This window comes from Anabrus simplex, chromosome 3, assembly GCF_040414725.1.
Source record: "Anabrus simplex isolate iqAnaSimp1 chromosome 3, ASM4041472v1, whole genome shotgun sequence".
NCBI classification, from domain to species: Eukaryota; Metazoa; Arthropoda; class Insecta; order Orthoptera; family Tettigoniidae; genus Anabrus; species Anabrus simplex.
Window position 1 is genome coordinate 73,157,183 of NC_090267.1, and position 17,576 is coordinate 73,174,758.

General features: G+C 43.8%; 1 protein-coding gene and 1 non-coding gene across 2 annotated transcripts; both read right to left on the reverse strand.

Annotated features, from left to right (window-relative positions):
* Nucleotides 1-10,618: 10,618 nt before the first annotated feature.
* On the reverse strand, nt 10,619-10,737 carry LOC136867508 (5S ribosomal RNA). Its single transcript, XR_010859707.2, has one exon. It is a non-coding gene; the product is annotated as a 5S ribosomal RNA (ribosomal RNA).
* A 2,502-nt stretch (nt 10,738-13,239) lies between these two features.
* Nucleotides 13,240-15,844, reverse strand: LOC137498997 (uncharacterized). Its single transcript, XM_068227000.1, has 2 exons — nt 15,592-15,844; nt 13,240-14,188 (listed from the first exon to the last, which is right to left on the reverse strand). The coding sequence occupies exons 1-2, from the start codon at nt 15,734-15,736 to the stop codon at nt 13,521-13,523; spliced, it is 813 nt and encodes a 270-aa protein (XP_068083101.1). The 5' UTR covers nt 15,737-15,844; the 3' UTR covers nt 13,240-13,520.
* Between the last annotated feature and the right edge of the window lie 1,732 nt (nt 15,845-17,576).

Sequence of the window (17,576 nt, forward strand, 5' to 3'; positions counted from 1 at the left end):
TTTTTTTTTTACAATTTGTTTTACGTCGCACGGACACAGATAGGTCTTATGGCGGCGGCCATGGGATGGGAAAGTCCTAGGAGTGTGAAGGAAACGGTCATGGCCTTAATTAAAGTACAGCCCCTGCATTTGCCTGGTGTGAAAATGGGAAACCACGAAAAACTTTTTCATAGCTGCCGATAGTGGGGTTCGAACCCACTATCTCCCAGATGCAAGTTCACAGCTGCACGCCGCTAACTGCACGGCCAACTCGCCCGGTTACTTTGAGACTGCAATGTGAGTGAAGAGAAAATTGTATTCAAGTAAAAGTTTGATATTCGGTTTATGAGTGATCATCATCATTATCATTTATCACTGATCTGAATTTACGGCTGTAACCCAAAAAGCAGTTTACCTACTCTTTTCTTAAATAATTTCAGAGGATTGCAAATTTACCGAAAATCTTCCTTGATACATTACTCTGGTCTCCAATATCTCTCCGTACAAAACGAACGCCGTATTGGCAACAATTTATCCTCTCGACTTCCAAATCATATTACGATCTTTCTTACTTTGAACATCTCCACTCAAGCTTATTCGTCTAATAATGTTATTCGACGCCATCTCCCCACTGACAGCTCGTCTCCTTACAGACGAGTCTTTGCAGTCCAAAGTTTGCAATATTTTCGTAACACTACTCCTTTGTGCTGCTTTCTTATAACATTTTTCTAATTCTCGAATCAAGTAGTCCTGGCGTGGGTTCCATGCACTGGAACCGTGCTCTCCTTTATATCCCCACTACAGCGCTAGAATACCTTCACAACCATATGAAGAGACCTGTAACTTTTATTTACAACTTCACCCCGAGCGAGTTGGGCGTGCGGTTAGGGGCACGCAGCTGTGAGCTTGCATTCGGAAGACAATAGATACCAAACCCACCTTCGGCAGCCCTGAATATGGTTCCCGTGGTTTCCCATTTTCACACCAGGCAAATGCTGGGTCTGTACCTTAATTGAAGCTTATTTCCCACTCCTAGCCTTTCCTATCCTATAAAGTCCGGCCCCATGGTTAAATGGTTAGCTTGCAGGTCTTTGGCTTAAGGGGTCCCGGGTTCGATTCCCGGCCGCGTCGGAGATTTTAACTTCATTGGTTAATTCCAATGTCTTAGGGTGGGGGTGTCGTCTTCATTATTGGCTTTACGTCTCACTATCTACTTTTATGGTTTTCGGAGACGCCGAATTGCCGGAATTTAGTTCAGCAGGAGTTCCTTTACGTACCAGTAATTCCACCGACACGAGGCTGACGTATTTGAGCACCTTCAAATACCACAGGTCTAAGCCAGGATCTAACCTACGAAGTTGGGATCAGAAAGCCAGCGCCTCAACCGCCTGAACCACTCAGCCCGGCCGTCTTCATCGTTAGAATTAATCACAGGTAGGGCCTTATTCTCACAGACGCGCAGGTCGCTTATACGGTGTCAACTCGAAAGACCTACACCAGACTTCTTAGGAGGCCACATGCCATGTGTCGGTGCGAGATAAAGCAAATTGTAAAAAATTACAACCTCGTTAATGTGATTACCCCAATGATCTTGATGTCTCATGACCACTAGACACGGAGAAGTGAGTTTTGCAACATAAGCTTGATAATAAAACCTTGTGGGGGCTCCTTTCAAGACACTTGGATCACATACTTCGTCTAAAACAACATTACCTTACTTTTCCCATTTGAATCTAAATGAAAATGATCACTTAGATGGCTTGAATTTTCATGATCTCCTTTATTACGACAGGCTATTATCAGATGGAACGTCTTCCTCTGTAACTAATTTTCACATAGGACGAAAACATGTACGTTCACCCTTACGTTACAATGACTAACACCTAAGAATGAAAACCGCGTTAGTAGATTTTTTCTGATTAGAAATATTTGGGTCCGCCTCTGTGGTGTAGTGGTTAGTGTGATTAGCTGCCACCCCTGGAGGTCCGGGGTCGATTCCCGGCTCTGCCAAGAAATTTGAAAATTGGTACGAGGGCTGGAACGGAGTCCACTCAGCATCGGGAGGTCAACTGAGTAGAGGTGGGTTCGATTCCCACCTCAGCCATCCTGGAGGTGGTTTTCCGTGGTTTCCCCACTTCTCCTCCAGGCAAATGCCGGGATGGTACCTAACTTACGGCCACGGCCGCATCTGTTGTATGTCCGGCGCTCTCTTCTCGCTCCGACCAGCCAGCTGCACGCGCGCCTGTGTATCATTCTGCCAGCTTCGACGCGCAGCCCTCAGTGCGCGTGCCTGACCATCGAGTGTACTATAAATAGGAGCTCCCTGCCTGCTCAATGGCCCACTTGCCCTGGTGTCCAGCTCCAGAATACACCCTACGTCGAGCACGGAGGCTACTCCTCTTGAAAATGTGCTTCGACCAGGTGGACTGAATTTCTGGCAGTACGAGGTTTCACCTCTGGTCACCGCTCCCTTTCCTGTTTCCGCTGCCTATGTTCCGTAATTCTTTTACAAGCCATTTTCATTACCTAATTTACGCAAGCTCCCTTAGTTTCGCTAGGTGGAATTTCTTCAATCAATTGAACTTGCTTTTTAGGAATTCAGGCACTTCAACAAACAAGGACTCTCAAAGACATTTATGTTAGTGTGCCAGATAGTTCTCGACTATCAACGTGTCAATTCACAAAGACTATCTTTTCAAGATAGAAGTGTATATAAAGACTGTAAACCTGTACATATTGTATAAAGACAGACTTTTCTCAAGATTCAATATTCCTTTTTGCTTCAAAATAAATTTCAGTTATTTGTGTAAATATCATAAAGTGAAGCAATAAAGTTGTGATTTGTAAACTTCAACCTTGGTTACAACACAACTCTATGGCGACGAGGTAAAAAAGCACACCACTACCATTCTTCGGCCCCAGTCGCCAACTCTATGGCGACGAGGTAAAAAAGCAACAACCTACAATTCTTCGACCCCAGTTGCCAACTCTATAGCGACGAGGTAAAAAGCAACAAACTACACGTCATCAGCCCCAATCGCCAACTCTATAGCAACGAGGTAAACACGACACTACAATTCTACAGGCCCAGTTGTCCACTCTACGGCGACGTGCTAAACAACACCGACACTCCAACCAGTTCTGACACACAGCTTACCTTACTCTTTCTTGCACGCATCTCGCAATGGCTACTGCGGAACAACTCGCTACGGTCTTCCAAGCCTTACAGCAGCAACAACAACAGTTTATGCAACAACAACAGGCAGCATTACTTCAGGCTATTCAAGCTATTTCTGTCTCTACACAGCCATCAGCTATTCCTCCGTTCTCTGCTTTTGATCCAGCTAAGGAAGAATGGTCAGTTTATTTAGCCCGTTTACAACAGCATTTCATCTGCCATTCTGTCACAGATGATCAACGCCGCCGCGCACTATTTCTTAGTTCGGTTGGCAATGCTACGTGTGAATTACTACGTAAATTAAGTCCGGAAGAACACTTATCTGAGGTACCCTTCACGCAGCTCTTGGCCCGTCTCACGGAACACTATGCCAAAGCTCCTCACATAGTGGCTGCTCGCTATAAATTTTTTCAGAGCAGAAAGCAACCCCATCAGACACATACTGAATGGATAACTGAATTGCGTGGTCTAGCTAAACCCTGCCAGTTCATCTGCTCCAAGGACGGTTGTGGTTCATCCTACACTGATTCTCTCATTCGGGACATGATAATTTTACATACTCCTGAAAACAAAATACGTTTTGACGCTGTCAAGCAGAGTAACCCTTCTTTAGAAGACGTCCAGCGTATTGCTACGGTTTATGAGCTCACTACCAAGACTGCCGCAGCCATAGCTTCTCCACACGAAGTTGCACAAGTCTCGCCTCAGGCCCGCAAGTCCTCTGCTACAGTGAACCGTACGGATAAGGCGCTCTCCACCAAGCATTCTCGCCAGGTTCCCTCTCGTAATGCTACACGGAAGCCCAATTCTAACAGCACCTCGAAACTCCTGCCTTCCTGCCGAGGTTGTTTCAAGCATCATGAACGTCGTGACTGTCGTTTTTTCAAAGCTACTTGTGAACGATGTAATAAACTTGGACACATTAAGACTGTCTGTCAAAGTTCGCTCCGCCCTGCTAAGACTACTGCAGCACGCCGGAAGCATATACAGCCCCGCCAAGACATGGAAGTTGATCAGATTAATCTTATTCTTCCCACAAAGGATTCTCACAAAATCATCATTCCTCTCTCATTCTCTGATCGATCTGTCGATTTTCAATTAGATACTGGATCACCTGTCTCTATTATTAACCTGACTACCTACCACGACTTAGGTTCACCTTCATGCTCTCCAGCTGACATCCAGCTCGTGACATTTAACAAGAAGAAAATTGACATCAAAGGTCGAATCAAGCTTCAGGCTAGTTATAAAGGAATTCAGAAGGCCATTCCTCTTCTCGTAGTTAACAACTACACTGCATCCAACATTATGGGCATGGATCTATTTAACTTATTTGGTTTCCAGATACATGACAACATTAACGTCGTATCTACATTGCATCCTACTTCTGACGTTACCGCTCTCCTAGCGCAGTTTCCTGAAGTCTTCGACTCTCAACTCGGAACAGCCAAAGACTATACAGCTCACATACAGCTGAAATCCGGAGCTAAGCCTCGCTTCCTCAAAGCTCGTCCAGTACCCCTAGCACTTCAAGACCAGGTCACGAAAGAATTAGACAGATGGATACAAACTGGAATTGTTGTACCAGTTACTTCTAGTCAATGGGCTACTCCACTCGTGATAATCAAGAAACCTGATGGTAATGTTCGACTTTGTGGCGATTTTCGATCTACAGTCAACGCACAACTCGACACAGATATCTTTCCTATTCCACGTCCAGAAGACTTATTCCGTCGTCTCTCTGGTGGACAATTCTTCTCTCGAGTTGATCTTAAAGAAGCAGATCTCCAGCTACTTTTAGACGAAGAATCTAAGAAATTTCTCACACTCAACACTCCTCTCGGACTGCTCCAGCTCCAGCGGCTCCCATTCGGTGTTTCATCCTCAGCGGCTATTTTTCAGCGCTATTTGGCTCAACTCACCGCCTCCATTCCCGGTTGTGCTAACTACCTGGATGATATTATTGTTACTGGAAAAGATCATCAGGAACATCTAACCAATCTACGCCTCCTTCTCCAGAAATTGAAAGACAATGGCCTACGAGCGAATCTCGCTAAATGTACCTTCTTTCAGCCTCAAGTTCACTACCTAGGACATATACTTGATAAGAATGGAATTCGTCCTAGTACACAGAATGTCTCAGCGATAGTAAACATGCCAGCACCTCAGAACCTCAAGCAGCTTCAGTCCTTCATAGGAAAAGCGAACTATTATAATAAGTTCATTCCACGCTTCGCTACAGTGGCAGCTCCATTAAACGCTCTACGTAAAAAAGGTGTTAAGTTTCAGTGGACTCCGCAATGCCAACAGGCATGGAAAACAATCAACAACGCCTTAATTCAAGCTATACAACTCACTCATTTTCAGCCTGACAAGATCATCACGCTAGCTACTGACGCTTCAGACTACGGTGTCGGTGCCGTTCTCTCCCAGAAGGATCGTCATGGACAAGAACGCCCCATCGCCTTCGCTTCGAAAACACTTAATGACCATCAACGTCGATACTCACAGATAGAGAAAGAAGCTTTAGCCATCATCTTTGGTATTCGCCGTTTCAATGAATATCTCTATGGCAACCATTTCCTGCTCATTACCGACCATAAGCCTCTCGTACACTTATTCCATCCTGGTAATAAGATCCCAGAGAATTCCCTCAGAAAGCTTCAAAGATGGTCCATGTTCCTTTCTGATTATTCCTATCAGATTGTATATCGAGCCACATCCCAGCATTGTAATGCTGATGCCCTCTCCCGCTTACCCGTTGGTCCTGATACTGCCTTCGATTCTCAAGAATCTGAATGTCTTCAGTTGGACATCGAACTTGAAGATACTGTATCCAGTTTTCCTATAGATGCTACCTGCATAGCTAAAGCTACGGATAAGGACAGTACACTTGCTACGGTACGTACTTACATCCGCAACGGTTGGCCTCTTCAGAGCACACTTCCTGCCCACCTGGCACCTTATCATCGCATGCAGCATCGTCTCACGACTCGTGCCGGAGTTGTATTACTAGAAGCAGGCACCATCTTCCGAGTGGTTATCCCACTTAGCCTACAGAAACAAGTTCTCGCATTATTACACCAAAGCCATTGGGGTATCTCCAGAACAAAGCAACTCGCCCGTCAACACTGCTACTGGCCCGGTATTGATGCCGCCATCGAAAAGCTAATACGTCATTGTGAGCAATGTCAAACGAATCAGAACGCCCCGTCTTCTGATCTTGCTTCATGGCCTCCTGCTACTACTCCATGGGAACGAGTTCACATCGATTTCGCAGGTCCTTTCCTCAATTCCATGTGGTTAATAGTCATCGATTCACTGTCAAACTTTCCATATGTCGTGGATATGCATTCGACTACTACAACCGAAGCTACCATTCGTGCTCTCCAGAAAATCTTTACTACAGAAGGTTTACCGCAAGTACTCATTTCGGACAACGGACCTCAATTTACAGCTACTGTTTTTCAGAACTTTTGTACACATAATGGCATTCGTCATATCCTAGCACCACCTTTTCACCCTCAATCTAATGGTGAAGCTGAACGCTTCGTACAAACATTTAAACGAAGTATGAAGAAAGCTGTCTCTTCAGGCTTAACTAAAGACCAAGCCTTGCTCCAACTCTTAAACAACTACCGAACTCTACCAGGCGCTGATAATGTCACTCCTGCACAGAAGCTCCATGGACGACCTCACAGAACGTTACTTTCTCTGTTACAGCCTCTTCCGGCCCAGCATAAGACATCACCAACGAAGTTCTCCCTCAACGACAAGGTCTACACCAGGACATTCAAATCCAACCCACTCTGGATACCTGGAGTCATCTGCAGATCTTTGGGTCATCGTCTATACGAGATACAGACTACGGAGAAACGTATCTGCCGCCATCAAGATCAGATACGTCTGCGCTTCCGCCCCTGTCCAGCCATTGATGCTAGTGCTAAACCCGATAAATCTATTGCTGAACGAGCCTTAGATCATTTAATAACAATGGGTTCCTTTCAGGACGAGACAGCGCCACTCCGCCCAGTTCCAGCTCCGGACAATACAACAGAGAAATCAGCAGCTCCGCCCCAGCATCGCAGTCGCCGCCAGCGCCGCCGCCGTTTCACGCCGTACCGGCGTATTTAGGAGGGGAGGGTGTTGTATGTCCGGCGCTCTCTTCTCGCTCCGACCAGCCAGCTGCACGCGCGCCTGTGTATCATTCTGCCAGCTTCGACGCGCAGCCCTCAGTGCGCGTGCCTGACCATCGAGTGTACTATAAATAGGAGCTCCCTGCCTGCTCAATGGCCCACTTGCCCTGGTGTCCAGCTCCAGAATACACCCTACGTCGAGCACGGAGGCTACTCCTCTTGAAAATGTGCTTCGACCAGGTGGACTGAATTTCTGGCAGTACGAGGTTTCACCTCTGGTCACCGCTCCCTTTCCTGTTTCCGCTGCCTATGTTCCGTAATTCTTTTACAAGCCATTTTCATTACCTAATTTACGCAAGCTCCCTTAGTTTCGCTAGGTGGAATTTCTTCAATCAATTGAACTTGCTTTTTAGGAATTCAGGCACTTCAACAAACAAGGACTCTCAATGTTAGTGTGCCAGATAGTTCTCGACTATCAACGTGTCAATTCACAAAGACTATCTTTTCAAGACAGAAGTGTATATAAAGACTGTAAACCTGTACATATTGTATAAAGACAGACTTTTCTCAAGATTCAATATTCCTTTTTGCTTCAAAATAAATTTCAGTTATTTGTGTAAATATCATAAAGTGAAGCAATAAAGTTGTGATTTGTAAACTTCAACCTTGGTTACAACAGCATCCTTCCCTCTTCCTTGTCTATCCCTTCCTATCATCCCATCCCCTTACACGGCCCCTGTTCAGAATAGCAGGTGCGGCCGCCTCGGCGAGGTACTGGTCATCCTCCCCAGTTGTATCTCCCGACCCAGATTCTGAATCTCCAGGACACTGCCCTTGAGGCGGTTGAGGTGGGATCCCTCGCTGAGTCCGAGGGAAAAGCCAACCATGGAGTGTAAGCAGATTAAGAAGAAGAATTAGGTACAAGGACTGGAACCGGGTCCACTCAGCCTCGGGAGGTCAACTGAGTAGAGGTGGGTTCGATTCCCACCTCAGCCATCCTGGAAGTGGTTTTCTGTGGTTTCCCACTTTTCCTCCAGGCAAATGCCGGGATGGTACCCCTAACTTAAGGCCACGCCCGCTTCCTTCCCTCTTCCTTGTCTATCCCTTCCAATCTTCCTATCCCCCACCTAGGGCCCTGTTCAGAATAGCAGGTGAGGCCGCCTGGGCGAGGTACTGGTCATCCTCCCCTGTTGTATTCCCGACCCAATGTCTCACGTTCCAGGACACTGCCCTTGAGGCGGTAGAGGTGGGATCCCTCCCTAAGTCCGACGGAAAAACCAACGCTGGAGGGTAAGCAGATTAAGAAGAAGAAGAAGAAGAAGAAGAAAGGAGAAGAATAAGAAGAAATATTTGCACCAAAGTTTGAAAATCTCGTGTCAGGTTGGTAATGACGAAAAATCGAAGAAATGAATTGTATTGCCTCCCGGTGACCAGCTGCAAAGCCACGTAATATTTACGACCTAGTTGTCTTTAGCAATGCTGATTTAATAATATAAAGCAAGTAACGAAAGGCCAAGTGCCGGGCTGAGTAGCTCTGACGGTAGAACCCAGGACTTCTGAGCCGAACTTGGCAGGTTCGATCTGGCTCAGTCCGGTGGTATTTGAAGGTGCTCAAATTCGTCAGCCTCGTGTCCGTATTTTTACTGGCAGGTTAAAGAACTCCTCTAGGACAATATTCCGGCACCTCGGTATTTCCGAAAACCGTAAAAGTAGTTAGTGGCACGTAAATTCTATGGCATTATTATTAAAGATCAAGTTGTCAAATTACGTTTTGTGATCACGTAAACTTTTCAATATTTTCAAGCAAAAATTTAATTGTTCCTCTCCTCCATGCGATAAAAGTTACACTAGATTCTATGAAACTGTGTTGAAGTGTAAAATAGGCCTATAACTTCCTAACTCTTAACCACGAAAGTATGAAAAACTCTTATAACCAGTGACAGATGTATTAAGTAAAAGAAAAAAGCAATACAAAGTCACCTCCATACAGGCCATGAAGGCCCTTGGGGAGGGGGGGGGGGGAGCGGTGGAAGGTAAAGGTTTCCACTATCCCTGTCCTCGCCACATGGTCGGTAGAGTGTTTAGCTCTATGTTCGTCCGCCTTTCTCCCAGGAATTAATATGGTACTCATTTTTGGTGTAGGCTGAGTGTACCTCAGGGTCATGTGCACCTCCGGAAGTAATACCTTTTCTTAAATTTTCGGCTTTCTGACGAGGAATGGAGCTGACGTCCTTCTGACACTGAAAACGTACAGATGACTTTGAAATATATCTGTATCGCCGTCTCTGGCGCATTTGTATACTGAGAATTTCAAATGTCGAGCTCCTTCATTGGATGAAAAAGCAAAAAGAACTGTTGTATATTATAAAACAAAAGAAAACACAATACTTAAGGCATGTGTTGAGGTGCGAGCGGTATCAATGATTACAGGTAATTAAAACCAAACCCCATGGCACTACAGCTCTTGAAAGGCCTTGGCCTACCAAGCGACCGCTGCTCAGCCCGAAGGCCTGAAGATCACGAGGTGTCGTGTGGTCAGCACGACGAATCCTCTCGGCCGTAATTCTTGGCTTTCTAGACCGGGGCCGCTATCTCACCGTCAGATAGCTCCTCAATTCTAATCACGTAGGCTCAGTGGACCTCGAACCAGCCCTCAGGTCCAGGTAAAAATCCCTTCTCCTGGTTGGGAATCGAACCCGGAGCCTCCGGGTAAGAAGCAGGCACGCTACCCCTACACCACGGGGCCGGCTTACAGGTAATTATTGAAGGAATTATATAAGGGAAACGATCCGTTGGTAGACGGAGAAATTCATCACTAAAGGACGTTCGAAGATGGCACAGATGTACATCAGAAGAAGCTTTTCAAGTTGCGTTGTTAAGATCAGACAGAGCTGGCTACATGTCTCGCCAACCTCCGTATGGAGACGGCTTTTAAGAAGAACTATATGAATGTTTCTAACACGTTATGCAACACAATTATCAATAAACCTACCGAGAAAGAATTTGGAATCTAAAAAAAGAAAGATACCCAGTAAGTTGGCCGTGCGGTTAGGGGCGCGCAGCTGTGAGCTTGCATTCGAGAGATAGTGGGTTCTAACTCCATTGTCGGCAGCCCTGAAGATGGTTTTCCCTGTTTTCACATTTTTACACCAGGCAAATGCTGAGGCCAAGTCCGCTTCCTTCCAACTCCTAACCCTTTCCTATCCCATCGTCGTCGACGACTTCAAAAATGTATTTCATCCATGTTACATACAACGTGCACTTTTCGTTTCTGAATTTGTTCGGGGCGTCAGCCTATGGGGATCTTTGGCCCCTTAGAGAATTGAGGTAACGGCACGTGGTTTTCCCAGACGGTCACCCATCCAAGTACTGACCACGCCCAATGTTGCTTAACTGTGGTGATCGGACGAGAACCGGTGTATTCAACATGGTATGGCCGTTGGCCACCGTGCACTTAATAATAACAGAAGTTAAGCGCGGCACGCCTGATGGCCATGATCGGTAAAGCGTCAAGTCTCTATGGTCTGAAACATGGTTAGCCTGTTCGAGTTCTCTTGGCAGAAAACATTGTTACCATCAGAATGTTGGTCGGCAGGGTAGTAGAGCTGGTGGTGCTCAATTTCTGATCACCAGACTGCGTACCAAAATCCTAGATTCATTTCCAAACCTCCACGAAGTGTTCATATGGGGTGAGGGCATATGAAGCTGTCGATGGAGATTCATCTGTCGGATGGAGACGAAAAGACTTGCGCAGACCCTTTGCGCATTCGACAGGATTATCCTGTACTCCGGGACCGCATTTCACACCCTCTTACTTTCTACTATCATATATGACATTATTTATTTAATCCCATTAACTCCTGTGATGAGGTTGACGACAGGAAAGGCATTTGGCCGTAAAACCTCACTACAAAGATTCACCTCACTTCATACCCGACCCATAGAGGAATGAGATTAGGTTTAGATATACAGGAAGTAACAAAAATATACGGCGCAAATTACAGGACACGTTCCTTACACGTAGGCGAAGAAATTATATTATATGAACATGGGTCCGGAAGCGCTTTGTTTCCATGTTACACAGCATTTTCTTCAACTGATTAATCATAGGAAATATGCACGTCTGGTAACGGCGCCATTATCGTAGGTGCACTGCCAGTGTCTTAGTTTGTTTCACATGTGCCATGCGACTTACGTCATTGCTTGTTTAGAGATAGCAACAACTGTTCCAGTGATCAGTTCGACCTTGACAAGCACGTATCAGAGCTCACGGAGGGCGCATTTAACATCTCCTGTGTGAAGGATTTGCAAGTGGTATGCTGGTACGTTCCGTTCTCGTGTGTTTCCCATGATTGATGAGTTGGAAACAACGAGGTGTAACATGGAAACAAGCCGTTTCCGAACCCATGTTCATATAACATAATTTCTTCATCTATGTATAAGGAACTTGTCCTGCAAGTTGTGTCGTACATATTTTTACACCTGTATACCGAAGGAAAGCGTCTATGTAATTGGAGAAGATCGTCCTGGACAGGAAACGTCTGACAGCGGTTCGACATGTACTGTAGGATGCGGCACCTTCCATAAGGGAAACTCAAACTGGGGAAACTCTCCATGACTGTCGCCAACTATGTATGGAATAAGGTAGATTAATAAGTTAATGACACAAAGGAGACACTCGTGTAAATCAGCAACATCATTTTCTAAATGTTGCTTCAACCAACTTCACCTGTGCATTACCTGCATCTTCATTTTCTCATAGGTGCTGCTGTGAGGTTCTTGAATTTTGAAGGTCTGATCATTGTCATCGCTTTTTACAAGAACATCTCCTTCCATGATGTTTCAAATGAAACTATTGCGTCTCATTAGGAGTACAAATATTTTCACTTTCGTTTTCTCCTATTTTTCTGATCTGACTTCTCCTTTCATTTATTTATCTCAACGGTACAGTACGGTGTTACGTCTTATTTCAGTCTAGCAAATTCGCAGCATTAAGACAAAATAGGAATATGAGCCAATTTTTGAATGATTATCAAGGGTAATATGACAAAATGAGTCCGCCCCTGTAGTGTAGTGGTTAGTGTGATTAGCTGCCACCTCAGGAGGCCAGGGTTCGACTCCCGGCTCTGCCAAGAAATTTGAAAAGTGGTACGGGGGCTGGAACGGTGTTCACTCAGCCTCGGGAGGTTAATTGAGTAGAGGGGGTTTCGGTTGCCTCCTCAGCCATCCTGGAAGTGGTTTTCCGTAGTTTCTCACTTCTCATCCAGGCAAATGCCTGAATGGTACCTAACGTAAGGCCACGGCCGCTACCTTCCCTCTTCCTCGTCTATCCCTTCCAATCTTCCCTTCCCCCCACAAGGCCCCTGTTCATCATGGCAGGTGAGGTGGCCTAATGGCAACAGTATGCAGTAGAGGATTAAATAATGATGTTTATTAAACTGTTTCATTCGGTAAATTGTGTTACCAAATACAACTGGTGGTTTCATTCTGTCATATTTTTTCTTTCTTTAGTGCTTTCTTTCTTAATCCGTTTACCCTCCAAGGTTGGATTTTCCCTCTACTCAGCGAGGGGTCCCACCTCTACCGCCTCAAGAGCAGTGTCCTGGAGCGTTAGTGAGGCCGCACACCGGACGCGTCAACATCTGCAACGCAACATGAAAAACGACTCGCTTGTTTGTCGCACTCGTGATGCAGACTTGTACCCGCACACCGGAGAAGCATGTGTCTGCATCAATACGCTACGCATTATCAGCTGTTAACATGGCCTCCTCGAGTGAAGATGATGTTTTGCTGTACATGTGGTTGAAATTGCGTAACAAGAGGAAAATAAAATGGATTCATGATTTTAATATGTCGTGTGCTCAACATGGTGCTTATACCTTAGCGCATGATTTACTAAAAGATCCGGTAAAATTCCAGTCATACTACCGAATGTACCCCGAAAGCTACACAGAACTTCTTCAGAAAATTTCTCCATTATTAAGAAAACAAGACACAAACTACAGGAAGGCTATAAGTCCTGATGAAAAGCTACTTATAACACTAAGGTAAGTTCAAAGCTTAGAATAATAATTTGTTGTTAAAATAATTAAATTATTTATTAGATGATGAACACAGCTGCGAAATTGTTCATATTGACAAAGTATATAAATAATATGTGTGCAATGTTTTGGTTTTTTCACTTATAACTTCATACCATACAGTGCTGTCTTTGTAACTACGTCTTATCAGTATGAGTGATCACGTTCTTCCTCGTTTTCTTCTGGTAAATTCTCTGCATACGAGAATGGTGAGATAGTATATGAGGAGCCCGTCTGACCACCGTAATGCAATACGGAAGTTGATGGATGGGAATGAGTATCACTACACTGAACATTCCTGGCTGATCCGTACAGCATGTCATTTAATTTTTGCTGCACAAACAACTTAAATGAGCTTTTAGCTGCAGGTGATAATTTAGCCACATCTGGTAGCAGGCTTTTGAAAAACAACTCATCAGGGTTATTACACTCCGCTTCAGCCGTACGCTTTGTTTTCATCTGAATATATGAAGAGAAAACTTCGTCAATATCCATTTTAATGGCGCTTCTTTTTGTATCTCTTCTACGTGTTCGAGGTAGCGGCTGCATAATTTCTTGAGCACTATTCTCCTCGTCGTTTTCTTTTGTCATGGCCACTGATGATGGTTGTTCCTCTGTAGCAGATTGCTCCTCTTCATACGGATTTTCTACGTTTCCCACTTGTCTTCTTGATTTCGTAAATGGTGTCAAAAACGCCAAGTAGTCTGCAAGATAGTAGGGCTTTTTGGTTACTGCTGAACCACTGGTAGGAGCTTGCCTTAAGTATCTGGACCAACAGTTCCTACAGTTTCTCCATTTGTCTTTACAGGTGGCCACTGCAATGAGAAAATACACTTATTATTATTATTATTATTATTATTATTATTATTATTATTATTATTTTTATTTATTTATTTTATTTCATATAAAGGATGTCCTTGAGGCCAGAGCCCTATAGTAGGACTATACATACAATAGCTATACCAATGAATGCTTATTAACACATAAAAAATAAATTCACAACAAACATTTTATAACAAAAACAGTGCAGTTCAATGATATTAAATTTATAGAATGTGTGTATATGAGTGCAATTGTCAATAGTTTAATTTGGCTAAAATAATTTTTTACAAGCTTTTTAAAATTTAATTTAGCAGTAATAGTATTCATGGTCCTTTATTTCCAGGTACTTAGCTACTGGCAACAGCTTCAGATGCTTGAGCTTTCAGTTTAAAAGAGGAGAAACAACAATCGGCAAAATTGTGGATGAAGTGTGTTCGGCAGTATGGACAACACTTCAACCTGAGTTTATGCCTGCACCCTCAAAGGAGTTATGGGAGAATATTTCCGAAAGATATTTGGAACTCTGGAATATGCCTAACTGCATTGGTGCCATAGACGGGAAACACGTTCGTATCCAGTGTCCGAGAAACAGTGGCTCATCCTTCTATAACTACAAGGGCTATTTTTCTATTGTTCTATTAGCTTTGGTTGATGCAGATGGACTTTTCATTGTTATAGAAGCTGGTGACTATGGCAGAAACAGTGATGGTGGCGTGTTGCGAAACTCAGCTTTAGGAAGAAACCTTCAGCAGGGCACACTGAATATACCTGATCCCAAGAGGCTACCGAAAGATGATCACTGTTCACCATTTCCTTATTTTTTCGTTGGTGATGAAGCTTTCCCATTACAGAAGCATATCATGAGACCCTATCCGCGAAGAGAACTTACAAATGAAAGGCGGATTTTTAATTATAGGCTTAGCAGAGCTAGAAAGAGTGTAGAATGTGGTTTTGGAATGCTTGCTTCTAAATTTAGAGTTCTCGGTACAGCTATAGCCTGCAAACCTGATAAAATAGACAACATAATACGAGCAATTTGTGTTCTGCATAACTTCATTAGACTAAAAGACGGCGTTTTTAGTGAACCGAGTGTAACAGATAAGGATGAAAATACTGACAATACGATGCGTGTGTTGCAGAGATTGCAACCCTGCAACAGAAGAGCAACAGTCGAGGCTGTTGAATTAAGAAATCACTTGTGTTCTTACTTTATGAAACCAAACGTAGCCCTTTCTTGGCAGAATAAGTACGCTATAGAATAAATATAAATATAGCTGCACTATACATTATCAGTAATTCTGGTTGCGCAAGAAATGTTTATTCTTACATAATTAAACATGTAATTACTGTACATGGACCTAAGTAATAAATATGTTACTGAATGTAAGTTACTTACCATTTAAATTTAATTCTTTGGACACTGCATGCCACGCTTTATCCACCTCGTTCTTATTCGAATGTCCTGGTAGCGAATAATCATATATTATTCGATATTTCTCCACGGATTGCACTAATTTAATGTTGATTTGTTCTTCATTCATGCTGGCACTTGTGTTCACTGGCACTGCTCAGAAAAAGCAGGAACAGAACTATACGAGAAGGTGTTTGCTTAAGACATGACGCATAGAAATGGAACATGCAGTGTCTTATCGCTCGTGTCTGCAGCAGGATGCTGATGATATCATCAAGACGCAGACCGGTGTGCGGCGATTTGTGTTTTTCCATTGCTTATCACTGTGCTCCTTTCTGATGCGTCATGTCTCTGTGTCGCTGACGTGACTTGACGCGTCCGGTGTGCGGCCCGCCTTAGACTTTTGGTTGGCGATAAAACTGGGGGTAAGAACCAGTACCTCGCCCAGGTGGCCTCACCTAATATGCTGAACAGGGGCCTTGTAGGGGGATGGAATGATTGGAAGGGAGAGACAAGAGAAAGGGTAGGAAGCGGCCGTTGCTTTGAGCTAGGTACCATCCCGACATTTGCCTGGAGACGAAGTGGGAAACCACGGAATGGTAGAGGCGTGAATTGAACATTCCTCTACTCAGTTGGCCTCCAGATGTTGAGTGGACGTCATTCCAGTCCTCGTGCCATTTTTCAAATTTCGTGGCAGAGCCGGGGAGCGAACCCAAGCCTCTGAAGGTGGCAGCTGATCACACTAGCCACTACACCACAGAGGTGGACTAACAATATTAATAAAATTAACATAACATAGGTATATTATTATTTACTTGAATTTATTGCATAGAAGTTCAGTAAATAATAAAACACATTGTGCTAGACTGTGCACTTCGTGCCTTCTCTGGAAGAGTGGAAGATGTTCATTTAGCAACGCCTGAAGCAGTGTAATGGATACAAAATATAGATCTTCTATAGTCCAGTCCGAAGTGATGTATTTCTTAAAACAATTTCGTCATTTTTCTTCATAACTAGTTACTTGCTATTACGCTATATTCTACAAACTCGGATACTTTTACTTGTCTATAAATGTTTGTCCTCTACCTCACTTCTAATTCCGAATCGCCGCTACTGGATTGGATATTTCAATATTCAGTGCGTAGCGAATTAGGTTAAGAGCCAAAATAGTATTTATACACTGGAACAACTTTCACTTATACTATATTTATTTAGTAGTACAACAAAGCATTATAATTTACTTTTCCACTTACTTATCTAATTGTAATCGTAATACCCGGCATAAATCTGCACCGTCCAGGTAATTGCATTTCCCACTCTGGGTAATACCACTGTAGCCCATAAATTCATTTCCTATAACGCTGCAAATAAGTAGTAATACATACTGTAGATGTACAGTACTCACCATTACTGGAATGGCTGTATAGTGTAACCCGTGGTCTTGAATACCTATGTCGAATACATCACGAGAGCTGCACTTGATGGGACTGCACATTAACATGAACGAAACCAAAGCAATGATTGTTGATAGAGCCTATAAATTGGCTAGAACAGATATTCTAAAAAAATGGAGAGCGTCTCAGAAATAATATTGCTCTGCTCAGTAATTTCCAGTTCATTCAATGTGCTTCTGAGATTAAGAGAACAGCTATGGCCAAAAATGTAATTATGAAATGGTCGTATTTAATGAAGGACCACTCTATCCCATTACCACTGAAAATGAGAATCGTATCCAGTGTGGCATTTTCATGTTTTCTCCAAGGACGTGCAATCTTCATGCTAAATATATGAATAAAATCGCTTCTTTTGAAATGCGCAGCTGACGAAAAATGTTACGCATTCTTTGGGCAGCAATCTGCACCAAGGATTTCATTACTAAATAGCTCAAACTTCAGGCCGCTCTTTCGTAATATAGTGAGAATAACATGAATTCTAGGGGGTTCTGATGGGCCGTACTCCTAATGCTTATG